Below are 17,747 nucleotides of genomic sequence, written 5' to 3'. Positions count from 1 at the left end.
ACAAATACATTTGGGTACCTCTGTTTCACATGGAGACTTTACATTCCATCATTTTGGCCATGGAGCCAGGGGATTATATGGTATTCCTGGATATACAGGATGCTTACCTACATGTTCCTATAGCACTGTCCCATCGGTGCTATCTCAAGTATACTATCCTCCAACAGCATTTTCAGTTCCAGGCCCTACCTTTTGGGTTAGCCACAGCCCCCAGAGTATTTACCAAGATTATGGTGGTAATGGCAGCTTATCTCCACCAGCAGGGGATAAGAATTTTTCCATACCTCAATGATATTTTAATCCTGGCCAAGTCACAGGAATTGCTCCTATGCCATCTGCAACTACAATAACGTGTCTACAGAAGCATGGGTGGCTCATAAATTGGGCAAAATAGTCTCTGGCTGCCGTCACAGCGGATAACTCAGTTGGGGGCTGTACTGGATTCAAGTCTTCTTCAGAGAGTAATGTTACCTCTGAACAAGATATTCAAGGTTCAGTCAAGGATTCAGGACTTGCTACACAGTCAAAAGGTATCCCTTCACGCAGCAATGCGTGTGATGGGTTTGATGGTGTCAACATTCACATGGTGGAGTATGCACAATTCCACTCGAGGCCTCTGCTGCATCTGATTCTTGCCAAATGGAATGGGTTGCATCAGATAATAAAAACACAGACTATGGTTCTTACGATAGAAGTAAGAAGGTCATTAGACGGGTGGCTACAGACATCCCATATGTACAAGGGGAGACCCTTTAGGATATCAGATTGGGAAATTCTGATGACAGATGCTAGTCTCCAGGGCTGGGGAGCAGTGTCAGGAAGGTAGTGTTTCCAGGGGCAATGGACCAAGGAAGAAGGTTACCTGCCAATAAATATATTGGAACTTCGGGCCATATACATAGCACTGATTCAGACATTGGACATTCTTCGGAGAAAACCAGTCCAGATCCGCTCGGACAATGCAACGACAGTAGCGTACCTCAACCATCAGGGAGGAACTTGCAGCCGAAAAGCGATGAAGGAATTAAGTCACATGCTAAAGTGGGCAGAACTTCATCATCCACTGAACTGGGAAGCGGACTTTCTCAGTTGACACACCATTCAGGCAACCGAATGGGCTGTACACCCGAAGGTCTTCCAGACTCTAGTAGACAAGTGGGGGTTGCCAGAGAGAGAGCTCAGGGCATCCCGTCTGAACAACAAAGTTCTCGCATACGGGTCAAGAACAAAGGATCCCAGAGCAATCTTTGTGGATGCCCTGTCGGTGAGATGGGACTTTCATCTGTCTTATGTGTTTCATCCAATCACCCTATTACCCAGGGTGGTGAGAAATATAAAGCAAGGGAAAGGTGCCGTGATACTAGTAGCTCTGGCAGAAGGCATTGGTACACAGATCTACAGAGAATGTCGATGGATGCTCCACTTCTGATCCCTCAACGTCCAGGGTCCTTGAATCACAGACATCTGGTTCGACTGTCTTTGACGGTGTGGCTCTTGAAACCTCTATCCTGAAGTCAAGAGGATTCTCACAACTTGTAATTCAAACTATGCTCAAAGCAAGGAAACCTTCCTCAGCTCGCATTTATCACCGAATATGGCAAACCTGTATTCATTGGTGCAGTGAACGGAAAATGGACCCTAGGTCTTTCAGAGTTTCCAGGATCTTAGCATTCCTTCTGGCAGGAATGGATAAAGGTTTGAAGATGGCTTCCTTGAGAGTGCAAGTATCAGCATTGACTGTATGGTTCCAAAAGAAAATTGCCAACTTACAGGATGTGCATACTTTTTTCCAGGTAATGATGCACATTCAACCTCCTTTTGTTCCTCCTACAGTGCCTTGGGACTTAAATCTAGTCCTGAAAGCCCTTCAAGTTGCCCCATTTGAAGCACTTCTTAAAGTGGATCTTAAATGGTTGACAGCTAAAGTTCTCTATCTACTGGCTATGGCGTCAGTTAGAAGAGTATCAGATTTAGGGGCATTATCATGTCGTTCCCCATTTCTGATTTTTTATCCAGATAAAGCAGTTCTCAGAACTAGATCTGGATATCTTCCGAAGGTGGTTTCTAAATTCCACCTTAATGAAGAAATTGTAGTCCCGGCTTTCCAGGTACCGGGCCTTTCTGCACGAGATGCATCGCTGGACGTGGTCCGTGCATTAAGGATCTACGTGGATCGTACCAGTACCATCAGACAGACAGATTCTCTTTTCATTCTCTACGGATTTCACAAGAGAGGATGGCCTGCTGATAAGCAGACACTGGCAAGATGGCTTCGGATGACTATTTCGGAAGCATATTCTCAAGCTGATCTCCCTGTTCTGGCTAATGTCTCTGCACACTCTACTCGTAAGGTAGGTCCATCATGGGCAGCACAACGTGATGCCTCAGCAGAACAGATATGTAAGGCAGCCACATGGTCTTCCATTAACACATTCATTAGACATTATGCCATGGATACCTTTGCCTCTCGTGATGCTGAATTCGGGCAAAGGATTCTCCTGTCCAATTAGGAGCATCCCCACCACTAAATTGCTTTGGGAAATCCCATTGTTATCCTGTGGATAACCTGTGGATCCTGCCGGAGAAATATACGTTATGGTAAGAACTTACCGTTGATAACGGTATTTCTTCTAAGTTCACAGGAATCTCACCCTGATGCACCTGATTTTGAGCATCCTTTTACTCACTAACCTCTTCCTTCTTGTACGGAAGGGTGTGCATGTGTGTTCTTATCGCTTGATTAGGGCTGTCTATGATGCTCTTGCCTTGAGCTTTGGAATACAACTGATTTGCCAGAGCCAGGAGGTGGGAATATTTGGACGCGCCCATTGCATGCTGGGAGGACGGAAAGCTTTAACCGATTGGTGCAAAGTTGCTGTCGCTTCATCATATCCCATTGTTATCCTGTGGACTTAGGAGAAATACCGTTATCAACGGTAAGTTCTTACCATAACGTATATTTTTTATGTTTAGGGACCAACTGCTGTAATAGCACTGTTTGATGTGCATTGTGCGTACCAGAACAAGTAACCAATCAGCTTCTAGACATAATTTATTTCGTACAACCTTACAAAACCCCCACTCTGCACTTATGAGCATATACATGGGTGAGCGCATGAGTATTAAAACCCCAAGTCATAGTTCAGCTATTGGTCAGTGCTGTATTTTATTCTGCTGACACTACTATTGTTGTTGTTGCTGTTGTTGTTGTTGTTGTTGTTGTTGTTGTTGTTGTTGTTGTTGTTATTGTTATTGTTATTGTTATTATTATTATTATTATTATTATTATTATTAACCGTTTATTATATAGCGCAGCAAATTCCGTTGCACTTTACAACTGGACACAATTAGAAGACTGTATCTGGGTAAAAACAAACAGTCATAGAGGTAGGAGGGCCCTGCTCGCAAGTTTACAATCTATGAGACTAGCAGATTTCAATATAACTCTTGATTTTGGCTTCAGTCACTTATTGATAAATTAATTCATACTTATAGCTCAGTTTTATAAATGTTTCTACATGACAGATAGATATACAGTAATGTAAGCCTTTTTTTCAATAACTTTCTTGTTACTAATTTAGCCTAATGTTCTGCACATTGGGGTCGATTTAAGCAATATTGTGAAATCTCTCCCATTAGAGAGAATTTCTTATAGCTGCGTACCACAGCATTAAGAAATCATTTTAGTACAGTATGGTATTTATCAGATGTCCCTTGCTGGGACATGTGCTCCTTTAAGAACCTGTCCCTGTTGAAAAGTAGTGATAGCAAAACAGCACACTGGGTCTGATTCAGATGCAGTAGTAGAAGCGTGTGTCACGCAATGTACCCATGTTCGGTACACTGCATACGCAGGACAGTACTGCACATGTGCAATATGGGTCCTTTGTCCTTGGATGCAGTAAGGCTGCAGACATCAGGGGATTTACAGTATATAGCCATTTGGGAGTGGGAAGGGGGGGTGGCGATGGTCTCTTGGATAATGTACTAATGGACTATGACCCCTTAGATGAATAAAGATATAAATAATACAACTGGAATGTTATTTTGATAACATTCCCCCCTAATATTTCTGTAATGTAGTGTTTTTTTTCATTACTTATCTAAAATCTTCTTTTCTTTATCTGTCGTAATCCATTTTGTGGCCATAAAGCACACTCCTAATAAGTAATTCAATGGGTATTCAGGGGCAGATGTATTAACCTGGAGAAGGCTTAAGGAAGTGATAAACCAGTGATACGTGCAAGGTGATAAAGGCACCAGTCAATCAGCTCCAATATGTAAATTAACAGTTAGGATCTGATTGGCTGGTGCCTTTATCACCTTGCACATATCACTGGTTTATCACTTCCTTATGCCTTCTCCAGGTTAATACATCTGCCCCACAGTTCACTGTTTGTGTTTTCTAACAATTTTGATATTTCTTTTTTCAAATTTAGTTTTCAGGATATAATTTCACTAACAGAAGATGCATCTCTATCCTGGGGGCCCCTATTGGGTGCGCTGGTTTCCTGCCACTCGTTGATTGTGTTGGATGGACAAGTGCAGGGAGATCCTCTGGACCTGAAGATGTTTGAGTTCACATCTTGGGTGAATGCATGTGTCTCTATTACACTATCACACAATAACATTTTCTGGATCATTCTCAATATAGTTATTTACAGATAAGTTAATAGTTTTATTAGAAATTATGTTTAAGAAAAAAAAGGCAGTGAAATAAGTGGACAGTATATTTATTATATATATATATATATATATATATATATATATATATATACACATATACACACTGCTCAAAAAAATAAAGGGAACACTAAAATAACAAATCCTAGATCTGAATGAATGAAATATTCTTATTAAATACTTTGTTCTTTACATAGTTGAATGTGCTGACAACAAAATCACACAAAAATTATCAATGAAAATCAAATTTATTAACCCATGGAGATCTGGATTTGGAGACACCCTCAAAATTAAAGTGGAAAAACACACTACAGGCTGATTCAACTTTGATGTAATGTTCTTAAAACAAGTCAAAATGAGGCTCAGTAGTGTGTATGGCCTCCACGTGCCTGAATAACCTCCCTACAATGCCTGGGCAGGCATGCTCCTGATGAGGTGGCGGATAGTCTCCTGAGGGATCTCCTCCCAGACCTGGACTAAAGCATCCGCCAACTCCTGGACAGTCTGTGGTGCAACGTAGCGTTGGTGGATGGCGCGAGACATGATGTCCCAGATGTGCTCAATTGGATTCAGGTCTGGGGAATGGGCGGGCCAGTCCATAGCAACAATGCCTTCGTCTTGCAGGAACTGCTGACACACTCCAGCCACATGAGGTCTAGCATTGTCTTGCATTAGGAGGAACCCAAGGCCAACCGCACCAGCATATGGTCTCACAAGGGGTCTGAGGATCTCATCTTGAAACCTAATGGCAGTCAGGCTACCTCTGGCGAGCTCATGGAGGGCTGTGCGGTCCCCCAAAGAAATGCCACCCCACACCATTACTGACCCACTGCCAAACTGATCATGCTGGAGGATGTTGCAGGCAGCAGAACGTTCTCCTTGGCGTCTCCAGACTCTGTCACATCTGTCACGTGCTCAGTGAGAACCTGCTTTCATCTGTGAAGAGCACAGGGTGCCAGTGGTGAATTTGCCAATCTTGGTGTTCCCTGGCAAATGCCTAACGTCCTGCACGGTGTTGGGCTGTAAGCACAACCCCCACCTGTGGACGTCGGGCCCTCATACCACCCTCATGAAGTCTGTTTCTGATCATTTGAATAGGCACATGCACATTTGTGGCTGGCTGGAGGTCATTTTGCAGGGCTCTGGCAGTGCTCCTCCTGTTCCTCCTTGCACAAAGGCGGAGGTAGCGGTCCTGCTGCTGGGTTGTTGCCCTCCTACGGCCTCCTCCACGTCTCCTGATGTATTGGCCTGTCTCCTGGTAGCGCCTCCATGCTCTGGACACTACGCTGACAGACACAGCAAACCTTCTTGCCACAGTTCGCATTGATGTGCCATCCTGGATGAGCTACACTACCTGAGTCACTTGTGTGGGTTGTAGGGAGGTCATACAGGCACGTGGAGGCCACACACACTACTGAGCCTTATTTTTACTTGTTTTAAGGACATTACATCAAAGTTGGATCGTTATGTAGTGTGTTTTTCCACTTTAATTTTGAGGGTGACTCCAAATCCAGACCTCCATGGGTTAATACATTTGATTTCCATTGATAATTTTTGTGTGATTCTGTTGTCAGCACATTCAACTATGTAAAGAACAAAGTATTTAATAAGAATATTTAATTCATTCAGATCTAGGATGTGTTATTTTAGTGTTCCCTTTGTTTGTTTTTTTAGCTATATATATATACAGGTTGAGTATCCCATATCCAAATATTCCGAAATACGGAATATTCCGAAATACGGACTTTTTTGAGTGAGAGTGAGATAGTGAAATCTTTGTTTTCTGTGGCTCAATGTACACAAACTTTGTTTAATACACAAAGTTATTAAAAATATTGTATTAAATGACCTGCAGGCTGTGTGTATAAGGTGTATATGAAACATAAATGAATTGTGTGAATGTACACACACTTTGTTTAATGCACAAAGTTATAAAAAATATTGGCTAAAATTACCTTCAGGCTGTGTGTATAAGGTGTATATGTAACATAAATGCATTCTGTACTTAGATTTAGGACCCATCACCATGATATCTCATTATGGTATGCAATTATTCCAAACTACGGAAAAATCCCATATCCAAAATACCTCTGGTCCCAAGCATTTTGGATAAGGGAGACCCAACCTGTATATATATATATATATATATATATATATATATATCAGATTGATATGTGTATAAGGTTGCTGATGAGGATTTACAATGTTTTAAGAATTTGTAATGTTTTAATATTTTTGATCACATTTTTTTCTAGATGATTGAAGATGCTCTGGATGATAACTCTGAAGAATCCATGCAATCAATGACTGTAAAACCAGGTCCTGATGCAAACAAAGTAAGAATTCTGCATGGATCCAGATATATCCAAGCAGGTTTATTATTAACCCATTCAGTACTCAGCACAAGTAAGACTCATCCTTTGCACTTCAGAGGTTTAAATGGAGGAAGAAACACTCCAGGCACTACACAAATATTTTCAAAAGACAAGTATTGATGAAAGTACATTAAAAATGTCTCCCTAATTCTAGCACCCACAGAGAGAAGCAGTACCCTCAAGTCCAGAGTAACAAACTCATCATGGCTTCAAGAAAATCTGGGGCACCTTTTTGAAATGATGTGTTCCGTTTGCGGTTATTAAATACTAGTAGAGCTTAATGATGGAGATGGTCACCTTTTGTGCTTGACCTTACTATTTTATCACCAGTAAACACTCTGCTGTACCCTTGTTTGAAAGACAGGAGTCCCCCGTAGTAATAATTATAACATCCTACACTATAGAAAGTGTTAACATGTCAACTTCCTCTGTTGAAATTATTTCTGCCAAAGAAATGTTTCATTAATATGTGTTTCCAATTAGTAGTCTAAAATATCTCTGTATACCAGTGCCAAGAAACTTGATAATTATCCTCCAGTGTGACGCCTCATAATCTTGCTCCCGGTGCCTTCCCTCATGGTTTTGCAGCCCAGTAGTATAAAGAAACAGATCGGGCGGCATTTGGAGTCTTGATTTTAGTGATAAAAGTGCAGTGACTTTATTGTCAACATCAATGTTGTTGATGTTGACGACAAAGTCACTGCACTTTTATCACTAAAATCAAGACTCCTAGTGCCGCCCGATCTGTGTATATATATATATATATATATATATATATATGACAGAAGAGAATTAAGACCTTTCTCGTGCTAATGATATAGAAAGCTACACATTAGGGAAAATACCCCCTGTTAGACGGGGTACAATGGATATAAACAGTAAAGAAAAGGTTTCCCCAGGGAGCTGGTGTAGTCCTTTGGTATGTGAAAGTTTTGATAATACAATAAAACAATCGTAAAAAATTAGACTTTTTTATTTTTTAAAATACAGTACATAAAACTGTTTCACAATTTGCCCAAGATAACAATGTAATGTTTCGTACAGACAATGGTTGTGTTGGTATTAGTCCATTTTAGTCAAACAACAACATGATTATTCTTCCTTGAAGAAATAACAAAATTGCTGTCTTAATCCAACGCGTTTCGTCCTACAGACTTCATCAGGGGTTTATTATAATCAAGAAATCACAATATGGACATACATCTTAGCGTGTCTTCAAAGGCAAATAAAAACAATAAAATGATATCGAACCAGATTTCACCACATGGGATATCAATTAAATGTTTGTTAGATGTGACTCATTTAATGATTTTCCACTGGGCCAAACCCCATTCAAAATTACATAAGTGACTGTATTCAAACCAATTGAATTAAATCTAGCCCATAAAGCAGATTTTCAATGAACAATGCCCAGGAATAGATTTGAAAAAGACGGATAACTGTAATAGTACCTCTCCACAGTTAGCAACACTGATACAGCAGCTAGGAGTGTTGCTAACTGTGGAGAGGTACTATTACAGTTATCCGTCTTTTTCAAATCTATTCCTGGGCGTTGTTCATTGAAAAGCTGCTTTATGGGCTAGATTTAATTCAATTGGTTTGAATACAGTCACTTATGTAATTTTGAATCGGGTTTGGCCCAGTGGAAAATCATTAAATGAGTCACATCTAACAAACATTTAATTGATATCCCATGTGGTGAAATCTGGTTCGATATCATTTTAATGTTTTTATTTGCCTTTGAAGACACACTAAGATGTATGTCCATATTGTGATTCCTTGATTATAATAAACCCCTGATGAAGTCTGTAGGACGAAACGCGTTGGGTTAAGACAGCGATTTTGTTATTTCTTCAAGGAAGAATAATCATGTTGTTTGACTAAAATGGACTAATACCAACACAACCATTGTCTGTACGAAACATTACATTGTTATCTTGGGCAAATTGTGAAACAGTTTTATGTACTGTATTTTAAAAAATAAATCAGTCTAATTTTTTAAGATTGGTTTATTGTATTATCAAAACTTTCACATACCAAAGGACTACACCAGCTCCCTGGGGAAACCTTTTCTTTAAAAAAAAAAAAAAAAAAATATATATATATATATATTTATTCTCAAGACCAGGGGTCGGCAGGGCTGCCAAGAGTAATCCTGGGCCCTAACACAACAACTTCATAGGCCCCCGGGCCCCCCCTGGAGGGGGTGTGACCACAGCATTCTAGGGGCATGGCCACACCTCTTTGGGGGCATTTCAAGCACATGAGAAGCACCCACTCATTAGAGCATGGGATGCCTCCCAGCCAGGGCAGTAGAGAGCCTGGCTGGGCCCAGGTAGTTTTCAGGTGGCATGGCCTAATCACAGGAGGCGTGGACCTGGGCTCCCACTAGGGTTCTCCATCAGACATGGGCCCAAGTAATTGGTACCCTCTCCCCCACCCCCCCTCTTTCAAGACCACAGGCACAGCATTATTGACCCCCTGTCAAAAAAAAAAAGTCTCTAAGCTGGGTACACATTAGACGATATGCAAACAACACAATGAACTCTCGGACAAACCTTATAGTGCATACAGACTGCAATCTTACAAACAACCTAACAATATATTGTGCATCATTAGGTCTTTTAACGATTATATATGAATATATACATACATAGATATATTATATATTGGGTAGTGCATACACACTGATCTATTCACTCAAATTTGATGACAATATCATCAGACCTGCATGTACGACCAACCTGAGGATGCGTTGTACGACTCATGGGAGCTTGGGATAGTGTGTACACACTGGACGATGTTGAACAATTTGTCATTCTGATCAGTTGGGAAATAAACAATTGTTCAAAAAATCGACTAGTGTGTACTGTGCCCAGCATTACTGTTAACTCCCTCCATATCTCCTCATAGCCTTCTCATTACTCTTTTCATAGCTCTTTCCCGTTCCCCCCCATATCTCCCAGCCCTCCCCCTCCACAGCTCACACTGCTCTCCTCACACCTCACTGCCACCCACTGCTCACACTCTTCCCCTCACACCTTACTGGTTCCAACCCCCACCCAGCTGACTACCCCATCACACCTAAATACTGTATATAATGCATGGGTATACAAAAATGCGCAGCCAGTAAATGGACAGACCCGTGGAGCTATTCTCACACCTCATGTAAATCTCAATAAGGCAAAAAGGTGCGCAATCCCTCCACCATCGCTAAGAATAAAGTTATAACAATTTCACCATCTTGGTTGTAAAGTTGTATGGTGTCTGATCAGACTCTGAGGCAGATGTATTAACCTGGGGAAGGCATAAGGGAATGATAAACGCACCAGCCAATCAGCTCCTAACTGCTAATTTACATACTGGAGTTGATTGGCTGGCGCGTTTATCACCTTGCGTTTATCACTGGTTTATCACTTCCTTATGCCTTCTCCAGGTTAATACATCTACCCCTCTATTTGATAAATACTTTATATTTGCAAGCTGTCAGTAATCCTCCCATGAGGTGTCAATGCACATACAAAAAAGAAAAATGGGGGAAAATGCATAACATACTGTAATACGTTTTAATGCATCAAATACAGTAACATATACTGTACACAAGTTCACATATACAGTGTAGGACTAAATGTCATATATCAAGACACTCAAAATAAGATCAGATGTTCGGATAACTGTAAGATAAGTCAATTACCAGAAAAATAGGAACTGGTATTAATCAGTTCCTAAAAGAACATGAGCATTATAATATCACCAAGTGGCATCCCAGGTAAGCTCATCGGCACTCCGCCCTTATTAGCAACGTCTCCCCTGCAGCTGCCCTTCCCCTGGTCCCCACCAATGCTTTTCAACCCGCTCTGGGGTCTATATCAAGGCAATGAGTTATCAGCTAGATAAATTATCATATGCAAGAGCCGCACCGCGCAGTGAGGCTGCACATGTCAGGTGAATGACAGCCTGTAGATGTTTGAGGATGGGGAGGCGGACCATTGTCGAAAACGGGGGCGACGGCTGCATCACTGGCCCTGGCAACGTGGCTTTGCAGAACACTCTGGGTAACCTGAGAGTTATTCAGATGTCCAATGGCAGCCTGTTGTTCATGTAGTCTATGCGATCCGAAGCTGCGTCTTTGGCCACAGCAGCAGATCACAGAAGCCAGCAGTTGCCATCTTTATACACAAGACACCTTTCTTTAAAGAACATCTCTGAATCAGTCAAGGTCCTGGAGGGGGGGAGTGGGAGTTTTACGGTTAGGTTTAGGCTGCGTGAAGTGGGGGTTAGGATTGGTCGCCCCTGGGGAGAGTTAGGCTGCAGGGAGGGTGGGAGGGTAGGTTTAAGAAGCAGGAATAGGGGGGTTGTGGCTGTTGGGCATTGGGGAAAGGTAAGTATACTTATCTTTCACCCTGTCGGAATTCCCATAATTGGAATGCCGCAATCTGTATTCTGACCGCTGGCATCCCCAATGCCGCCATTTTATATCCAACACTCTGAATCAAGACCTGATTATTGATACTGTAACTACTGCTGATTTTGCCTTAAATGCCCTTTTTTTTCATTAAGAGGGCAATGTAGGCTATTGAGTTAAAAATCCATTTCAAATGCTATGGGAAGAGAATATGCCTTTATAGGGCACTTATAAATGTCGTCTGATCTTTAACTCGACAGTCTACATATTCTGCCTAAGGAAAAGACTAGCCATTTATTCTCAGTCTGCTAATGACGGTTGCAGGTGTAACTACAAAAGTGTACATTATACATGCTTCAGTCTAATGGATACACATATTATGTACTTTTGTGTCTACCAGGTCACTGTTGAAGGCGTTGTCGTCTTGCAGCAGTTCCCATTCGCCTCTGGCCTGCAGCGCATGTCCGTTATAACCCAAATCCTCAACGGTAATGAATATGCTGTCTACATGAAGGGAGCGCCAGAGATGGTGGCCTCATTCTGCATGCCAGACACAGGTAGGTAATGTCTTATTCTGCTGTGTTCAATAAACGATTTGGGTAAGGGACAGACCAACAGTGGCATATTTATTAGGACATGCATAATGGACTATATTTACTGTATTTGCAAGAGTAACTCTTGTTTCTGACGTGCTAGGACACACTAGAGGCACGGTTGCACTGTACACGGTACTCTCCAACAACCAGTGCAAACTTGTGGCTGTCCAGCATTACAACAAATTTGCTCCAGGGAATCAATGCACTCTGGAGGAAATCTAGGTGCCCCAGTGCACACTGGGCCTGATACTCAGGGCCGGCAACAGAAATCTCGGGGCCCCGTACAGTGATATCTGTGGGGCCCCATCTAATTTTATATATATATATATATATATATATATATATATATATATATATATCTCCACACACAGAGGCTCCAGCAGGGGCTAAGCTGCAGACAAGACCAGCACTCCATTCATAGCATAAAGTTATTTGATGTCATCCAAGACACGACTAGTGCAAAGTCAGCATATGGCATATTGGAATATTCTCACAAATAACGTCTATGCTGGGGACATGTGTCCAACCCAGCTGTGGCTCCCTCAGTCTGTCTGTCCCCAATGACTACATGCTGCATTCCCAGCTCCCCTACCCTATGCCAAAGCAATATATACCCTCACCAATCCACTCTTACCCCGGCGAGAGATTCACCTGCGCTGCACTTTCCACTATCCAGACCCGCACACCACACAGCAGGTACCATGCGGCCCTCACACCCCACCAGAAGAGGCCAGCACAGGGCACAGGAATCCTGCCCAGCGGAGCTGCTGCCATGTCCCATAACTGCTTGCAACAGATAGGGACCCGGAATAGCAGGTGCACACTTGTGCCGCATAATGACTGTGTGTATGAGGCTCCTGTCACTCTGAGGCTCCATTGTAGAGAGCACACCCCCTTTTTCATTTTGTACTTTTGTACTGAGCCCTTAGGGAGCCCTGGCACTCTCCACATGGCCAACTGTCTCAGTCCTATACAGCGCAGACTTGCTACCCCCGCCCTCCTGTTTACTCTGAGGCTGCGCCCACACCACCTACAGCTCGCTGCCCTATTTGGACAAGATGGCTCACATCCCTGACAGTCACTAAGTGGCATATCCTTGGGGCCCCTCTGACCCTTGGGGCCCGGTACAGTTGTCCCCTTTGACCCCCCCTGTCGCCGGCCCTGCTGATACTCAGTTGGGAGTTAAGCTAAAAAGAACAAGTAACTGAGGGCCTGATTCAGAGATGGTCACCATTCTTATTGCTGCTGCGTTTTTGGATGCAGCAGTGATGAGAAAATAGTCTAATGTTACAGGAGGTGGAACCACTTAGCCAGAGCAAGGAAGTTTGCTTTGGAACACGTAGACCCTGGCCATGCCTACAAAACAGGAGTGTGTTTTGAAAAACACTGCCCTGTGCTGCCCCCAAATGGCCACAGCATGATTGACATGCAGTCCATGTGAGCTGGCAGGATCCTTTCTGCACATACACAGAATGGGTCCTGCGCATGTACAGAAACCCTCACCATCTGACTTGTACACAACCCATTAGGTTGCATACTAGTCTGAATAAAGGCCCTGTGCACCTTGGGGACATGACAGACAAGAGTTGGGGAGAAGATTGTATGTTTTCTCAGCGTAGTCTGTTGGTTTCCTTCCAAAGTCCAAGAACATACAGTACTGATAGGTTAATTGGCTTCTGACAAATAGATCCTTGTTTGTGTATATTGTATGTATAGATTATCTGTACAGCACAGCAAAATGTGATGAGTACTGTCTAAATGACAGTAATAGTAATAGCAGTAGTAGTAGAAATATTTGTGGCATAAAGAGGGGAATTCAGTTGTGGGCAAAGGGTGCGAATTCTATAGCCGTGGTGTTAAAATGCCGACAAGGGCAGCCCAATTCGCCCCCTTCACCCGTCCCGATTAGCATAAAAGTGCTCACTCTCCTTTGGGGTAGTGAACACATTTGAGGCGATCCCACTACCGTAAAGTATGGTGAGTACTGTGGATATTTGGCCAGGCGAACAAGTTACCAGCAATTGAAATCCCCCCCCCCCCCATACTATGAATGTAGCCAATATGGCCTTAGTTTTTCTATGCAATACATTTAAAGCAGAAGATTATATTAATGCATAAGCAGCTACGATCCTCTTCGTACTGGATGTGTGAAAACTGCCCCCAAACATTCCCCGACTGTCAGTCACTTTGCGAATAAAGCCTTACTGCAAGTGATATCGCAGTGGTACCTTGGTGCGCTCACAGTGTGACTGCAATACATGTGCAGCTGGCCAATAATCGCTTAACTGCTTTAAACATTGGCATTACATACATCTCTGAATCATGCTCAATGTCCTTAGCATTTTTACTAATAATGCAAACTAATAAGAATACATGTTAATTGTAATTTGTGATTCTCTTAAACAGTTCCTGTCAACTTCTCAAATGAGCTTGAGCTGTACACAAAGCAGGGATTTCGGGTTATCGGTCTGGCATACAAAAAGCTAGAAATAAATGATAGCATAAAAGTAACTACTTTAAAACGGTAAGGTTATATATATATATTACATGATATCCCATACAGTCATATACAGTACTTGAATATGGGGAAAACTTTATATCATTCAGACTTCAGTAGCACAATACTAGATTTGTGTTATCCCAGTAATGGAAATAATGGGAACAGCCTGTTCCAGAACAAACCACTTCTCAAAGATGTTTTGTTAATAAAGTTTTGTGCTTCGGTTTTACTTTACCATTCATCATGTTTTGTCATTTTGTAGAATTTTATAAAATGAATAGTCAGGAAGCCGATCATTTCATTTGTTTATGTGGTATGGTTGGTCAGGTGCCCTTACTGTAAGTTCAAATTCAGAATTTTGTTTCCAAATGTGGAACAAGTTTGTAATATTTTGCTTTACTATACTCTGTATAAACCATGAACAAGATTAGATGTCTGCTTTCCCCTTGTCTGCTCTGACTTTTCTGATACTGGAGACATGTCCATAATTCTAATGTTCCTAGATCTACTACCACCTGCAGTTCTGTCACTACCCCAAGCTGTTTATTATTATTGAAAGCAGGACTTTGGAAGGTTTATATAGGGAATACTGGGCAAAGGGTAAAACAGTGGCATTCTTGTGCAGTTTTGCAAGCAGAGAGTAATAATTTCTTTCCGTAGGAGCTAGGTAAATCCAGGGCTGCCTGAACAGCAGTGTAGACCCCTGGGTAAAGCAATGCACTGGGGCCTATACCCATCCTCCAGTGGTAGGGGGTGATATTAGTGCAACTTTGATGTCCCGCGGGTGGTAGAGGGTGTTCTATCGTCCGTTCAGCATGTAGGATCTGGAGCAGTAATTTCTTCTTTATTGCACAGATGGTGGGAGGTCGAACACTAAACTGTAGAAGAAGGCATTGGGCTGAATGAAGGGGCCCAGGTACCTGTGCATGACTTACAGGGTGGTAGGTTGTGTTTAATATACAGGGGAGGGGTGGATTTTGGAGTGGGCTTAATATTCATCATTTTTTTGTGAGAAGGCAGCTGGCTTGACTGCAGATATCTCAAGTTCCTGGGGGGGAAAAAAACTAGGAGTCCCACCTCTCAGGAGGTACTGGGGACTTCGGGATAAGAGTTCAGGAGCCAGAGCAGTCCATCAACGTAAATATAAATCTGCATACCAGGCATGTGGAGCTGGAGCAGGGGCCAATGGCTGGGAGACTGATATCTCTGGTTCTGGGCACAGTAGAGACAAGCTGCCAGTGTTTACTAAAAGAGGAGAGTCCCAGCTTTTGGAAAAACTCTGAGTCAGTCAGAACCTGAGATATCTGGCTGGGAAGATCAATTAACAGGCTCAGATGAGGACTGCTGTTTTTGAAGTTGGATATCTCTGGTTCCCCAGGGTAAATTTTCTAAAATGTGGTACCCCTGGAAAATGGGGACCCTCAGCTATCAGGCTATGGCCATTATACTTGTGGAGCCCTTGGGCAACTGCCCATTGAGCCCGTACAAAAAGACGGCCCTGGATAAATCTACATTTACTTCTTAATATTCTATGCACAAAACACGTACGGTAAGTCTGCCTTTACACTATTTGCATATCTGATCTATCAACATGAAAAATATACAAGGGTCTTCTCTGGGCTAGTAGGGAGAAGGGTTTTTTCTTTGTCTTAGATTTATAAAGTTCTGTTTTTTGCATTGTAACAAATGCTGACATTACCGGCCAAGGCATTGACACCATACACAGGGGAAGCACGGAATAGCACGATAGAGGGCACATTACTTTTGTCTAGTTGAGATCATTGTCTGAATACACTACATGTTCCATAATTGACAGTATGTATATTTTATATTAAAGCGACGAGGTGGAATCTGACTTGTCTTTCCTTGGACTTCTGGTGATGGAAAATCGGCTTAAATTGGAAACCAGGCCAGTATTAAAGGAGCTTTTTAATGCCAGGGTCAGAACTGTTATGATCACAGGTATGATTATAAGCACATTTATGCCCTGATGATCTCTCTCTATGGTTCATATTATAGTAAATCACATTTCCATTATTGCTAAATTACTTCATTTACAGTATTTCTTAATAGATGCTTATAGATTGTAGAGGAAAATGTTAAAATACAATTTAGTTCACAATGATATACTGTATATGAGTCTAGAATAAACATAGTATTGTGCCTAGTATAACTTTTCTCTTTTATACTGTACATTCCAGCATTGATAGAGGTGTAGAGCAGCCCAAATTCTGCATCAGAGAGAAAATATTTTCCATGTCAGCTCTGTGGATTGCTCTATTATAGTCATGGCAGTCATTGCTGGAACATGTACAGAAGAAAAACCTGTATTTATTTATTTTCTACTTACTAATAATTGAAAAGATGGAAAATGGAAGATTTTTCTGCATCCACATACTGTATTGGCATTAAGCTGGCAGAGGTCATTACACACTATGGTGCTGATTCGAAGTGGATGGATGGTTAGTGATCTGTACATGTGCAGATCTGGGGATCCAATGTCTGCTCACAGTGCCCCAAAAGCTGCAGTATGATTACCATGCAGCTAACATTTGAGAGCAGCAATGGGGAGCGTTACAGAAAACCCTGGTGTGTAGGTCTCATATATTGGGTGTGCCGGTGCAGTGGCTGCGTCCTTGGATGCATGTTTTGGCCCGACATCCTGAGTAAAGGTCCGTACACACTATGCGGTGGTATACACAATATCACCCATTTTCAACCTTTTGAGCGATATCGCCCAGTCAGTATGCTACGGATGATCAGGGTCAGATTAAGGTTTGTTGGGGCCCCTGGGCAATAAACTGGTAGGGGCCCTTATTAGCATAACTGTATTACATAAATTGTATAATACATAAAAAAATATAAATATTATACATATATAAATATAAACAACGGAGGTGGGGTGAGGGCATTGCTTGCGGCTAGCGTGTATATGTGAGGGCCTGTTAGAAGAAGTAATGTGAAACACTGTAGTCGGACAAGCAGCACTAGTCACCATTTAGCAGCCAAGGTGTTCCAGCAAACAGACCCTTTTATGCAGCGTATACATCTATTCTCCCTTCCCAGGGCTTAATGAGGTATACAGCCGCAGACAGCACCTCGAATGGTACAGCCCTAATGTGGGACAGCTTGTGCCCAGCAGTGCCGACTGGCCACCTCCGTCAGCATGAGATCCAGGAGGTGTAGTG

General features: G+C 42.3%; 1 protein-coding gene across 1 annotated transcript in view; it reads left to right on the top strand.

Annotated features, from left to right (window-relative positions):
* Positions 1-17,747, top strand: part of LOC134909487 (probable cation-transporting ATPase 13A4) — a 230,513-nt gene that overhangs the window by 144,978 nt on the left and 67,788 nt on the right. Inside the window, exons 14-18 of the mRNA XM_063916411.1 lie at positions 4,440-4,590; positions 6,939-7,019; positions 11,864-12,020; positions 14,466-14,583; positions 16,397-16,521. Of these exons, the coding sequence (XP_063772481.1) occupies positions 4,440-4,590; positions 6,939-7,019; positions 11,864-12,020; positions 14,466-14,583; positions 16,397-16,521 (632 nt within the window). The remainder of the gene's footprint in view (positions 1-4,439; positions 4,591-6,938; positions 7,020-11,863; positions 12,021-14,465; positions 14,584-16,396; positions 16,522-17,747) is intronic.

This window comes from Pseudophryne corroboree, chromosome 4, assembly GCF_028390025.1.
Source record: "Pseudophryne corroboree isolate aPseCor3 chromosome 4, aPseCor3.hap2, whole genome shotgun sequence".
Classification (NCBI taxonomy): domain Eukaryota; kingdom Metazoa; phylum Chordata; class Amphibia; order Anura; family Myobatrachidae; genus Pseudophryne; species Pseudophryne corroboree.
Note: the sequence above shows the minus strand (reverse complement) of the source record. Positions and strands in the feature narration are given on the sequence as shown.